Genomic DNA, 14,452 nt, shown 5'->3' on the forward strand with positions numbered 1-14,452 from the left:
AGGAGATGGTATACATCAAGGTACATTTATTTTCCTTATTCTTGTAATTAAATACATACTGTAAGTGCAAATAGTTAGAGTCCAGGGTCTAAAGAACTACAGAGTATAGTTGAACATTGTACAAAGTTGGACAGTTATTCAAACAAGCTAAATATCACCAGATACTCCTTGTCTTTATAGTAGTCATACAACAGTATTTAAAACATGAGCGTGTGTATTGTTCCTTAAGGTTATACAAAAGCAAAAACCCTACAATTACCACATCTAAGACGCATATTGTTAAATTATTTTGTGCTTCAAAACACCAAAAGAAAATGATTTGATATTTATATATTGACATATACCGAGAGATCTGCTAACTTAAACATGAAGCAGTATTTAACATTGGCAGGAGAGCACGTCTGTGGGCATTTAGCTTTTTTGTGCCAAACCATACAGTTTGTAATAAGCACTGCAAAGCAAGAATGTGGTGTGATTTAAAAACTTCACAAAAGATATCAAATATTATTTACCCAAGGCTCAACATCATGCACTTAATCATGAGCAAGAGAGAAGTCAGTTTCTTTTTTTTAGTTTTCGAGTTGTGTACTTGTCTACCTAGAAACAAGGTTACGTAAGTGTGACTGTGTGTGTTAGTGTTTAGACTGCTATAGACACGGTGACGGCTTCTCCGGTGGATGCTTTTAGAGAACACCAAGATGACATAGCACTACGCCCCACAGATGATGACCAGGCTCTGAACGGTGAGCGAGAGGCCTGACTCTGAGCTGGACTGGACGGTCCGCTGCACGGTGAGACAGACCCGTTTACTCCTCCTTCCTCTTGGCCCCGGGGATCTTCGCCTGGATCCTGTACAGAGCAAACAACCATTAATACCATGTTTCCATCCAAGATATTTGCTTTAGATTAAGCGGTGATTAGTCAGCTTCATTTTTAGCAGGACAAGACTCTGTTTTCCTACTCTGTCCATAGAACCAAGGGAAGTTTGACTAAATTTGGCAAAGGTCCGGAGTTCAGTCCAAACACTTGCCATGACTTTTTACAGCTTGAGACAATAGAAAAAGTTCACTCACTGTTACCAATGACTGGATAGAACCAATGAATAGAAATAGTTCTAGCTAAATAATTACAGATCTGATCTGACTGAACTCATTTACATTTAACATTTTCATTCTAATGATTGAACCTGAAGAAAGGTGTGTTTGCTGAGCATAAATGCGGGTGAGTCAAGTGTGCTGCAGACTCACTTTCCCACCACAGAGTTGACCTGGGTCCGTATTAGTCCCACGTACTGGTCGATTTGTGCCTGGAAATAAAAGAATTGCAGATTTGAAAAGTGAACCTCTAGTGTTTTGAAATGCATGGCTGATGAGGAGCTCATTCTTACCTGATGTTTCTCATAGACCACAGGCATGGTGAACATGGAGACCACAGCTGTAGAGGCAGGAGAGAGGGATGTAAAGTTACTCAGCACCGACACTGGGACATGCTCAAACCCCCCCCCCCCCCCCCCCCCCCCCCCCCCACTGCCCTTATCTAAGGTAAACTGGAAAAGTAAACAGATACTGTGACTAGAGCGAGCTGTCCCTCCTGTGATTGGAAGAAACAGTGCAAAAGAGATCAGCCATATGTAAAGAGACCTTCCTAAACAGATCTTCTTGACAATGTCAAACGGGGCGCAGTGTCCAGATGATGCCAGATAAAGTCAGACTGAAAGAGAGATGGACTGAACTGGGTGACCTCACCTAGAATGAGCAGTGTCAGGCCGTTGAAGAGCGCACCAACGTAGGTCAGCAGCCACATCAGGACAGCGAACTGGAACACAAGAGCAGGTACGTCACATCCGTGTGCTGTGAGAGCGTCCACCTCGTGGTCTGAGGGGGAAGGAGCTGATGCTGCTGATGATGATGTCATGTTTTACTAGGTGTGAGGCAAACCTTCAAGGAGTCGACCAGGTCTTGAACGAGGAACAGCCTGCGGAGCTCCTTCATGCAGGTGTTGGCGTACAGCAGGATCTTGTCAGCATATTTACTAATCTGGTCCTGGGACAGAGAGATTTCCATCTCCAGGTAGGATCTGGAGGAACAGAGTGATGGAACATGCGCGCCGTCTTACATAACTGCCTCGGACTCTGTTCCTTACGTCATCTGTGCCTCCGTTGTTTTACTTTACTCACTTGAAGGGATGTCCCTCGTCGGTCTTCTGCACGGCCTGCAGCACGGACTTGTAGATCCTGAAGCTGATGGTGGCGGAGAGCGCCGCTAGGGCTAAGTAGGCCCCGACGCTGACCACGCTGAACTGGGTCAGGGAGAAGAGGAGCAGAAGCACGCTGCTGAACACTGCCCCCGACTGCTTCACATTCCTCCAGTAGAGCAGGTCAATTGCTGGGGGAACAAGGAGAAACAAGGTTAGGGCTCGGATCCGGTGGAACCTGACCTCTTTCCCTTCAGCATGTAGGTCCCGGCGTCCGCCGCCGGTTCCCTCTCAAAGTGGATTACACCATGCATTTGGGTCAAATACGTGGAAGCTGTTCACAACCCAGTGTCCTCTGAGAACCGTCACGTGATCCCGCTCGGGCCCAGCTTCCTAACCCAGCTTTTCTCTAGGTTAGCGCTGTACGGCGGTACCAGTGGCTCCAGGGGATTCACCAGTTTAGTGTCTCCATCGCACTAAACGGGGACCTTGACGGACGATTAGAGCCAACTCCCACTTGTCTCTGCTGCCTCAGGCTTCACTTTACATCATGTTTGCTTACTATCAGTGCCACCTGGTCTGGTCTCACACATACACAAGCATATGTAGCGCAGGCATTGCACTGGAGCCATACCAGCACTGCATGCTCTCAGAACCTAATTAATGATTGACCTATGGCTTTGTGAAGGCGGCAGCAGAAATAGAAACACTATCAGCAGTTCAGATAGCATTTCAGAGTGACCTGGCCAAACAAGCTGCTCTGTGGTCAGCGAGAGGAGAGAGGATGACGAGGCTTTAATGCAGCATCTCATTAATGCAGCAACACGACACGATTCCTCCCACAGACGCGGGAATACAGCACAAAAATGTCTGCGGGCTGTTGTGCGTCTTGCTGCAGCCTTTTTTTAATCTTCTTTGGTTGGCGGGGCCTGTAATTCAAAGCCACTAGCAAAGATGGGAGGGATGCGATAACTGGGGATTAGCCCGATGTACCATTGCAGCTCGAGTGGCCGACACGGTCCTCCGCCGGCAGTCATCTGTGTCGTCTGGAAACACAGGCTGGTTTCCATGAGAACTGTCGGCTGCTCGCTTCACCTCTGCCGAAGCAGCTGCCTCCCTCGCAGCCACTGCAGCCCGGCCAGCAGAAGGTGCCTCCACCCAGGAGGCTCGCGTGAAGCCTGCAGCCACGGCGAGAGGAGACCGGAGGACTCCTAGGTGTCTTCTCTTTTAGCCGGCCGCCTGCCTGCTCGCTCTAATTTTAGCCGTGGAGCTGTGAGCAGCATAGTGATGGCGGCCATTTTTACTCGCCACTAAAAGCATCTGTGTATGCCAAAACGCAGGCTGAACCTTTGTGGTGGAAGAACAGCTACTGTGACTGAGTAACTCCGCTGCCCACACGTCAACTGTTCCTGTACTGAAAAAATAACTCAGCTGCCGTCTGCCGTGAGTAACCGTGACTCCACTGTCCTCCCATCACAAAATCACAGACACTGCTTTTTCACGAACAGGGGAAACAAGAGAGACAGGATCCGTAGGCCAGAGCCTCCATCGCTACGCTACATGCACCACTCCCCACAACAGCCATTGTTCCATTCACTGCTGACAACGTGTCCATGTGGCTACTGACAGGAATGAGGATGCTCACACCCAGACACATGTACCACATACAGCAGCTGTAACGACACGGACACGTCAACCACACACAGCTCTACTAGAGAGAGAGAGAGAGGAGGAGAGACAGGTGTTGACCATCATAAGCGTCTTGTGATGTGCCGCATGAACTGCACGAACCCAAACGCTTAAGCTAGTGCAGTAGAAGCTTGTACTGACCTGCGGCTCCCATGGCTGAACAGGGAAAGAAGCAGCTGCTTTATCCACGGACAAAAGGAGAACACTCAAGGGGGAGTCCCCTAGCACAGGGTGGGCGGAGCCACAGCCACACCGGCCAATCAGCATCTGCCTGAGCAAGGCGACTGGAGGAGGGAGGGGCCACGTCTGTGGGGTGCGGTTGCCAAAGAACCACATTGCAATCCAGCATACAGACAGACACACACATTGACACACAACTCTTCATACTCGGGCTTCTAAACGCAGCCTCTCTATCATCTGACAGAGACATTTAAACGGCAGTCACAATAAAAGTCAGAGTCAAAAGATGAAAATCTAAATTAATGGCTGGTCATATGACATCACAAAGAGGGGAGAGAGCCATGGCGCTGTATCAGAACGGGGACATCGCAGCCATATTTCTCCGCTCCAATAAAATGCTTTAGTGCCAAGGATCGGTCCAGCACCTGCCTAATGCAGTTACCATAGTTACCGTGCCGTGCTCCATTTTCTCCCCATCACTCAGCGAGCAATGAAGAGAGGGATGAAGGGAGGGGCTGAAAAAGAGAGTGGGAGGGAGGGAGGCAGGGAGGGAGGGAGGGAGGGAGGATGAAGAGCGTTCCTTTGGGAACACAAAAAGATTCATTTGCTTTGAATCTGGGGAATCAGCAGCACATAATGTGTCTGCACCCCAACACCAGGACGGCCACTCCCTTTATTGTGGAGCACAAAGGGACAATGGCAGGTTAACGTTTGCTGTCAAGTGTGTGAACCTCACTTCAAAGCTAGTAGAAAAAAATGCTTCAAGGAAGTACATTTTAATCAGAGTTTTAAATGATTAGATGTAATATGGTCAATTATAATAATGATTGTATAAAACATACAATGATAATAAGTTTGTGGCTGTAGCAAAAACGTCTACATCGTAGATGACAGTTGTATGTTTGGTGTTTGAGCTTCTAGAACAATGCTGAACGTGTGGTCCAGAGTTGAAGTCCAAACCTCAGCTGACATTCAACACACACACTAAAGAAAAACCAGAGCAAATGATTAACACAAGTGACAATCATGTGATTCTCCCTCCCCTTTTCTGTAGTGAAACTAGTTTAGCCTGACCTCATTAAATCACTGAAGACATCCATGTGGCCTCAAACAAGTCAGCATCTAGAGAGAGCAAACATGAGGGGACTCAAAGCTGGGATTCAAAGACCAGTCAAACGAGGAGCACAGGGTCAGAACCTAGTCATTCTAACCAGTCCCCGGTTAGAATGACTCACTGAGCTGATGTTAAGCCCTGTGTTTAAGTGAATTCATGAAAATCACACATACACAACTTATGTCTCGGCATCACTGATATATAATCCCACACTGAGGCTAGTACTGAGCATGTGCAATGACAAATGACTCAACAGAAACAAATCCAAGGTGATTTAGGAGCAGGATCATCTTAATGTCATTGTTGTCTTACTGACAGCATCAGATTAATATTGGACAGATCCCATGCTTTTACCAGACCATCATTTAGAACACATAACATGGATAATGGTTTAAATATCTGCAGTGTTGTGATTAAGCTTACACAGCCACTGCTCCTCCCTTCTACGGCATGGCGACAGTTTAGACAAATCTAAAACGATGGCAGATAATACATCACAACCAGCGCAGGGGACGCGGCGCCATTTTCTCTCTCCGCTGCTTCCACCAGCTCCGTGCTACGGAAACAGACGCAGGAGGCTGCTCTCTGGCCCAGTCTCCGCAAGGTGCCATCGCGGCCGCGGAGCTAGGACTGATGTAATCACAATGGGTGTGTCCTGGTTGCCATGGAGACAGTCTGTCAGCACCATCCGGATTTTCCGACCGTCTCTCAAAAACAGAGCCTACGCCACATGAAAGCAGCTCAGTGCGACGCGGGGAGGGCGATAACAATGGGCACGGCTCAGACCGCGGCACTGGCATCAATACCGGCACGCAGCCGGGACAGACGGCTCCGAGACGCGCATCGGCGTCTCTCACTTCCTCTCCTCTTTTGGGAAGCGCACATACGGACCGAGCGACCTGTCACCAGGGTGTGTCCATGCAAAAAGAGGCACAGGTCAACGCTGCTCTCTGATCGGCCAACACCCGATGGAAACCGTCGGAAAAATACGCACATGCGGAAGCACACGGACACGGAAAGCACGCACTGATGTCACGAATGTTCAAGCTACATGCAGAGATCATAGCCCAGAGACACAGACACAGCAATGAGGAATAAATCACAGTAAACGCATCAGTACCCTGGCCCTTCCAGCTGCTCCAGGAGCATTCCTTCTTGGTCACGTCTGCAGCGGCCTGCATGCTGGTGCTCACTTATGTCCCTGTTCTCTTCTCTTCCTGGGCTCCGTTCTCTTCTTTGTCTCCCGCTTCGGTGGCACAGGCTCACTCACTCACCCCACGAAGGCATGAATGGTCGAAGAGGATGCGGGAGAGCGGCTGAGGCGGCAGAGAGGGAGGAAGGGAGGGAGGAAAGGTTTCCAAGGTGCTGCCGGCTCGCCGAGCACATAGACTGATGCTGTGGAGCAGCGCTGGCGAGAACAGAGGGACCAGCGAAAGTGCGTATGTGTAGGTCTGTGCGTGTGCGGGGGGAGGGGGGTAGATTGTAAACACCACAGCACAGTTGCTGCTGCAGCAGCAAACCATCCGTGTGATGATTAGGAGCCAATGGCTGGGTGGATACAGTCGGGGGCCGCGCTTTTTAGGGGGATGCTTCCTGTGGAAGGCTGATTCTACAGCACATCCACAAAGCAGGTGGATGCATTGTCTGCTTTGTTGCTGCAGAAGCCTATTTGTATCTGTATTTCACATTCTGACACACAGACAGGACGCTGGCCGTGTTATATAGTCTGATGTCACGTTGCACACGAGACAGAATGCATTAACAGTGGATTGTGATTAAAAATGGCTGGACAGACCATGTTGCTAGGCAAAAATATGGCAAGCTTCCAGTTCTAGTCTTTATTTGCACATAACGACGTTTGATGTTAAAGACAGAGACCCAAATAGCTGCTGCTTCAAAACCTACTGATAATTGAAGAGGCAAAGTGCTTGTTGTTCAATAATTCATGGCAGGAGATGCTGGGCATTACAGCACTTTGTGCCTTTAGGATGCATCTGTGCTTTATGATTTCCTCCAGTAAATTATGTGCATAATATATATTAAGCTGCAGTAGATTGAAAAAGAAATATTAGCTGCAAAAATAACTGTGGTGTCATCACTTAGCAAGAAACAAATCCTCAATATTACATCCAGGCCTTGTCACCCCCCCCCCCCCATCCTGCCACACCTTATGCTCATGCAGCCTTTCCCGCCCTCTATGCCAATACCAACCATACCAGGGAAAAAAATATAACCAGACCGAAAAGGCTCCCCCATCACGGTCGCTATGGCAACCGGTGAGCAAGTGCACCAGATGAAAACAATATCTAGTGATCCTCAAAAGGGCAGCGTGGTGACACGGGCTCATGCGCCCTCTAGTGGTGGCGAAGCACAACGCATGACCTGTTTTAGCATTTCCAGAACCTTCCTTCTGTCTGAGTAAACAAGACAAAACGAGTGTTTTCAGCTGCCAGGTTGTGATTATACGTTTTAAATGTTTAAATGTCGACGTAACTCCGACATGTTTACTCACACTGATGCACCGGCTGCTGAACAGCACTGAGACACAAAGCAGCAGCGATTGTGTAACAGACTTTGAACCCTTTGACCTCGTTGCGCTTTAGGTGTTTAATTAATAAACCTGCAGTCGATGTCATCCCAACTATGACGTCAATTATATAAACCCACTGTTTGCGCACAGAGAGGGAAAAAATAGCCACAATAACTTCAATGTGAAGCTTAATCCTTATTAACTCCTGCTGACTGTGTCCTCTATGTCTGACTCCAACCACAAGATGCCAAGTGGTGATGAAAGAAGTAGGCGTTTAAAGGTTCTTTTAGACTATTTTTTTAATATAAATATGAATAAATCCACAGAAAGCAGAGGGTTGTTTACAGGATCAAGGATCAGGTGCATGACTATTACCGTCCTTATGAATTACCACAGACCTAGTTTCAATGCGTTCCCTCTACGTTCTCCTGAGCTCGACCAGCAGGGGGCAGCAGACCCCAGGAACGAGCAGCACCAGCACTTCCCACGCAGCCGTGCTCAGCAGAGGGACATCCCCTCCTCAGCTACCTGTTTACCATCCAGGCCTTGTCAACAAAGCAAAGCAACACCACGCAGAAAGCTGAGGGCAAACGCACACAAAGCAGCAAACAGTCGCTTCAGCCGACGGTGAAACCGGCCCTCACACGCAGTAACACTGTTTGCTGAAACTGGGGGTGACATTTGGAGGAGGGACTAACCTTTTTGCTTGTTGAAGCCCTCCAGAAACATTGAGGCACTGGCTTTTCCTACGTCTCCCTGGCCCTCAGTCGTGCGCTTGTGCGTGTCGTCCTGAGGAGGCTGCTCCACCCTCACCTCGGGGGGCACGGCAGCGGTGGGGGGCTTGGGCTTGCTGGGGCGATCCTCCTCCGCCTTCACCGGGGTCGGGACCTTCTCTGGGGCCCGGGGCTCCGCCGCCACCGCCTCCACGGCGCTGCGGGGAGGAGCGGCGCTGGGGAGCAGGGGGGAGGGGGGGCTGATGCCCTGTTTGGGCCCACTGAAGCCCTGCTCCCGCTTTGGGCTCTCCTCCGACGCCGACTCGATGAAGAGGTCGCTGTCCAGCTCCGCCTCCCTCTCCTCCCTCAGGATGCTGTAGGCCGTGGACGCGTGGTTGCCGGCCAGGCCCAAAGCGGCCTTGGCGCCCGGGGGGGGGTCGAAGGGGTTGTTGGGCTGGCTGACGGCACACTTGCTTTTGGGCGGCGGGGCAAAGGGGTTGGTGCCGGCCGTGGGAGGCTCCTCGGCCACCAGCTCGATCTCCGAGTCTCCGGACTCGGCGCTGCTGCCGTCGTGAGCCCTGCTGCTTTTGGAGGCCGCGGGTTTGGCCGCGTCGGCCTTGTACTCGTCATGGGAAGAGAAGTGCTTTTCTGCGGACAGAGAAAAGACAGCGTCAATGAGCCGTGCTGATCATTAATACGATAGCGTAGCGATGGGCTCCATGTCTGATGGTCCCGTCAATGCTGCGCCTACGTGTTGGTGAAGCGTTCGGGGTGGAAGCTGGGCTCTCGTCCTCGGGTTCCGACAGCGTCACGGTGGGAACCCCCTGCAAGCCCACGCTGAGGACGTTCTCGCGGTCGCCGGCGCCGCCAGGCGCGACCTGCTGCAGCGGCGCCGGCGCCGCCTTGGCCGCCGTGCACTGGGACTCCGTCAAGGTGATCCTGACCGGGCTGGCGGTCTGCGGGGTGCCGCCCAGGTTGCGGTAGGAGCGGTAGTCCGACAGCTCCTCGTCAGACGGCTCCTCCACGTAGGGGAAGGAGTGGGAGCCCAGCGCCGGGCCGAGGTTCTCCTCTTCATCCTCCTCTTCCTCCTCCTCCTCGTTCTTGTCCATGTAGCCGCAGAGCAGGTCGCGCCCGGCGGGGCCTTTGTCCATCAGGCTCTGCGGACCCGCCTGGCGCCGGCCGCGGTGCTCGTCCTCGTGGCTGATGTCCATGTAGTTGTAGGACTCGGTCTTGTCGGGGCCCAGCAGAGACTTGGGCGGGTCGTCGGCCAGGTCCGACGTCATCCTGGTTTTGGAGCTGAAGCCGTAGGCGTCGCTGGAGAAGTGGTCCAGGGCAGAGGGTTTGGAGTCGCCCGACAGGTAGGAGGCCTCGCGACCCGACGTGAGGCTTTGATTGGACAGTAGGGAGGTGTACACATCGCCATCATCACTAACCGGCTTCCTGGACACACCGGACCTGGAGTAATCTGAAGACACAGACACATGGAGTTAGAGCAGGCTGAGCTCAAGTCGCCCCCGGTGGCAGCGAGAGGCCGCGGAGCCGTGAGAGCGGCGCCGTCACACTGGGTGTTTTCACTGTGCGGAGCAGCGAGGCAGCAGCAACAGAGGCTGCTTGTGCACACAGTGGACAAAGGGCGATTGTTCGAGCCCCAAAAAGCACAGTGGCTCAACTTGGCTCTGCCCCAAATGAAACAGGCAACGGGGACCTGTAGTCACATCCCTGTTCTGTAATCAGCGACCGGCGGATCCCCGACACGTCCACACACGGGCGTCGCGTCAAGGATGAAATGACGAACAAGCTGGAAATCAACGCAGACTGAACCAAAACAGTAATTTGATCGCAGCCTTTTGGTGCCGACTGAACTGAACGAGAGGCGCCATTCGTGTTCAGTGCGGTGATGTCGCTGGTGGACGATCACAGGGAGCAACGCTCACATCCTCTGCATGAGCATCTGTCTTTTTCAGTTCGGGTCAGAAGTCAAGGTCGAGTGTTCAGGGTTGTGTCGTGCGTTTCCTACAGAACCGTAAACAAAGTGAAGTGAAGCTGGATGTGTGTTAGTGTTTGTGTTTGTGTTGCTGAGCTCCTCCTTCTGCTCTCCAGCCCTGCTTCTTCTCCCGGGGCAGCAGCGGGTTATAAATAGGCCGGGTCCAGCTGCTGGGCTGGATGGGGGGGGTTTAAACAGCAGCCTTAGGGTGAGGATGCACACTGACAGAGGACCCAACAGGTCAGGACGTCCTGTACATCCTCCACTTCCTCTGAAAGGCATAAACAATGCATCACAACGGCCACGAGGACAGAGCGGAGGTGACAGAGGAACAGACGGCCCAGATGAGGATGCTAAATGCTAAATGTCCTAGCATGGACTACAGTAGATTATGGGCTTGGTTAGGTCCAGTGACATATACGCATAAGCCATTCCATGTATAATCCTCTTAGTGTACGAGCAATATATAGGTCACAACAGCCGTCGCCCTGGCAACACCATCACAATCCAGCACTCGCTGATTAACTGTGCTAATACCAGCTGTGCAGATGTGGGCGGCACTCAGAGCCACTACGACGTGTAGCGAGGTGGTCTGAGCTGTGAACTCACTCACAGCCACGTGACGATTCCATTACTCGTCCGTGAGGCTCTCAGCTCTGGAGTCGCCTTTCAAGAGGTATCTCTCACTCTGACCTTGAGGAGGCCAATACATCAGGACACTGGCTGCTCTCCCCTGAACCCATCTGTGAACGAATCACTTATTTATTTAACGATCTTACATCTATGCAATAATAACCAATGGGTTTGTGAGAACAGTAGGCTGAGCAGGCATTTTAAAGGCTTCAGTCATCCAGCTGTTTAGAAAAGGCTCCAACTTTTAAATGAAATATAAACATAGAAGCTTTGAAGATAAGATACAATAGAACTATTCATTGAGGGGTTCAGTTTCTTTTCTAATTAACTTAACAGCGTCAGTAGCTCCTTCTTCGTAAAGAAATCCACTAAAAGACATGAGACAAACTGTTCTGGTACATTTATTCTAAGATAAATCCACCCAGCTTAAACGGAGGCTCGTGGGACGCGTTGTTTTGTACAGTACGCGTCCTGCGCGGTGTAGTTCTCTTGCTTGGATGCAGCTTTGTGGATGAATGAGTTATGGGATGTGGGAAGACTGAGCGTCTCCAAGCTGCTAGCTTTGGGTCATCGCTGCCAATTAACGCGTGACTTTGCGCTGACATTTTGTGCGTAGCTGCACAGGCGGCCGACGAAGCGCAGTCGGAGGAATGAAATAAGGTCTGATCGTGGACTGTTCCGGTTGTGAGCGCGTTGCTGATCGCAGCTTTAATCCCAGGAGCTGTTTTGCTAGACTCTGCACAAGGATTACATCAGCCCACATGATGGAAAGCTGAACAGATGCAGGTCGTGGACACAGGGTCATAATTGAAATGCAAGCGCTGAAGATGACACCACACATTATGATTTATTGATTTAATAAAAGCAGCGGTGCTTCTCCGTTGTCCCTTTATCTGTCCCTCCATCCCTCAGCATTAGCTAATTGTTCCTGGAAACAGATGGAGATGAATGCAATGGTGCACCTGGCGGCGAACAGGATAAGCGTTTGGTCACTCAGGGAGGCAGACGCAGTAGATGTTGTAAATACGTGTATGTATTTATCTCATCAGAGGGACGATCCCAACCAAAACACAGCTCTTTCTCTTTCTATTTCCAGGGTTTCGCCATTAGGACGACGGCCTCGTCTCCCTCCATTAAGCCCCTCCCCTCTCTCCCCCGTATTCAGCCTGCATCTTTATCATTTAGTCTGAAAAGACGCCCCCTGGGAACAGGAGCGCCGCTCTCACCAGCTAAAGGCACAAATGGACTGGGCCGGCGCACGCGGACCGGAGGAGGCCGCTAAGTGCTTTTTCCATCACGTAGGCCCAGTCAGACATATGCTGTCACCGATGACGCGCTGAATCGCTCTAATCCATCTGCCGGGGACCGGAATGTGAGAAAATGTTTCTCACACAGAAACTTTATCAGACATGAAGAAATTGATCTTATAATAGGATTTTAGAGAGAATGGAGAATGTTAAGGGAGGAAGACGCTCCATCCTCCTATACAATGGCCCACGGTACCTTCCACACAGGTTCTGGGCGGTCTGTGATCTGGGGATAAGGTTCCGCTCTGTAGTAATTTAATACGGCTGAAATCAGCATCATCGGAATCCTGTGGGCAGATGTAAGACACACACAGATCGATTACTTGCTCAGAGAAGAAATTCTAGACTTCTCGAAGGGAGGTTGTTTCCCACAACGTGTGAAGGCCAAGCTCCTCTCTTTGCAGCCTCACTAAATATTGCTAAGTTTCCCCAAACTCTAAACATTATTTTTGTGATCATGTACGAGCGGAGCGGAGCCGCACGGACGTGTTAGAAGCCGGTCAGACTGTGGGACGCGAGGAAGAGGACGAGGAAGACGTCCACGCTACCCTGCTCCAAGTGATGAGATCAGAGCTGTTCCCAGCAAGAACATAAGTGACAGAGTGAATAACTTCACTGCTTCACGCCTCAGTGGGAGTCGCAGCTATTTTTCCTCTTCTAGGATTCAAAACCATCTGACCGTGTGCGTGCGTGTGTGTTTGTTTGTGTGCACCTACGCAAGCTTGGAGTTGTCTGGTCTACTGTTCTGAAAGTAGAGCACGTACACAACACAGCCAAACTACATCTACACATATATAAGAGCATATTATTATTATTATTATTATTATTATTATTATTATTATTATTATTATTATTATGTTCTTGTACTTGACGCATAGGGTTCAGATAAAATGAAAAGAGCCTGAGCAGCAAAGGGAGGAAAGTAGGCGGCCTTCTTGCATTTTTTTTACCCATCATCTCATGAATTTTTCAGTGAATCTGTGAATAAAAGTGCAGGGCTCTAGTTTTGCTCACCAAGCGCATGAGTCCTATTCCTTCAGGATTAAAAATAGCCGCATGAGGTGAAGAGACAGACAGACTTAGATTTAGGGTCTGCGTGTCCCCACATGCATCAGTCCTGTGAGATATCATCACGAATGAAGCCTGCAGGACTTGCACCGTCACAACAAAACTACAGGTGTTTATTACAGACGGAGGCCTGCGTGTGACCGTCCATCAGCTATTTAAAGTTCACCTGGCTCTTTGTTACTATTACTCATCTCTTACGCGGAAGCAACAGCGGCTCATGACGTCTCACAAACATCCGAGGCCAGTGTCAAATAATTCCGCCCCAAGGCGTCGCTCCTGAAGCCTTCCGCATCCTTGTTGTGGCAGCTCACACGTTCGCCCGAAGCGCGTTGCGTCTGCGTTTCTGGCGTTTTTTCAAACCCACAAGTTTCAACTCAGTTCACGGACAAGTCGCCTGTTCTCAAACTGCACCCGTGTCCGACAAATCGGACGAGCCGCTGCCCGTCGGCGGCACGAACACCTGTGATGTCTGCTTGGCTCCACAGCTGTGATAATCATTAGAGGAAATCATTCGGTATTCACTGCGACGACTTCGTTTTACCTGTAGATGCAGTTTCCATAGCAACGGGAGGCCTTTTTCCGTCGTCCTGGAACAGATGATATTGTTGATCCAGGTCGTCCGCCGCCTCGCCGCCCCTCGGCTTCATCTCCTCGCGCAGCTCGTCAAAGCGGGTCGGTGCGGTCCCAAACAGGCCGTTCCTCTCGTAGTCATCCCCGAACCACGTCCCCTCCGAGCCTCGCTCCTCGCCGGGCTGAGCGGACATGCTTCTCCCTGTTCGTCGGGCGGAAGGTGTGCTGGCCGTGTCCTCGTCCTTCTCGAGTCGATGACAGAGGCGCGCGCGACGACGATGCGGCTCCTCGCTGGCGTCTGTCGGCTGAGCCTGCGGTTCGGAGGCGCCACGGACGAGGCGGTGCAGTCGCTCGCTCGGTCGCGCGGTCGGGGATCAGGGGGAGAGGAGCGAGGTTGACTGTTGTAGTTCACCGCTCCGACGGTGACGTCATGGTGTCCGCTAGCCTCCCCGCCGGCACTTTATGCGGGGC

The 14,452-nt window shown here is 51.1% G+C and overlaps 1 protein-coding gene across 3 annotated transcripts; it reads right to left on the minus strand.

Annotated features, from left to right (window-relative positions):
- Positions 1-11: 11 nt before the first annotated feature.
- rtn1a (reticulon 1a) lies at positions 12-14,335 on the minus strand. Of its 3 annotated transcripts, XM_029138076.3 has the most exons (9): positions 13,953-14,335; positions 9,171-9,884; positions 8,405-9,067; positions 2,177-2,384; positions 1,938-2,076; positions 1,746-1,815; positions 1,388-1,434; positions 1,248-1,306; positions 12-849 (listed from the first exon to the last, which is right to left on the minus strand). In XM_029138076.3, the coding sequence occupies exons 1-9, from the start codon at positions 14,173-14,175 to the stop codon at positions 807-809; spliced, it is 2,166 nt and encodes a 721-aa protein (XP_028993909.1). In that variant the 5' UTR covers positions 14,176-14,335; the 3' UTR covers positions 12-806. The 3 variants fall into 3 exon arrangements, with proteins under 3 accessions (XP_028993909.1, XP_028993910.1, XP_028993911.1); XM_029138077.3 differs by lacking the exons at positions 8,405-9,067; positions 9,171-9,884; positions 13,953-14,335 and adding an exon at positions 6,297-6,655; XM_029138078.3 differs by lacking the exons at positions 8,405-9,067; positions 9,171-9,884; positions 13,953-14,335 and adding an exon at positions 4,024-4,326.
- Positions 14,336-14,452: the final 117 nt, after the last annotated feature.

The sequence above is a fragment of the Betta splendens genome, chromosome 22 (assembly GCF_900634795.4).
Source record: "Betta splendens chromosome 22, fBetSpl5.4, whole genome shotgun sequence".
In the NCBI taxonomy this organism is placed as follows: Eukaryota; Metazoa; Chordata; class Actinopteri; order Anabantiformes; family Osphronemidae; genus Betta; species Betta splendens.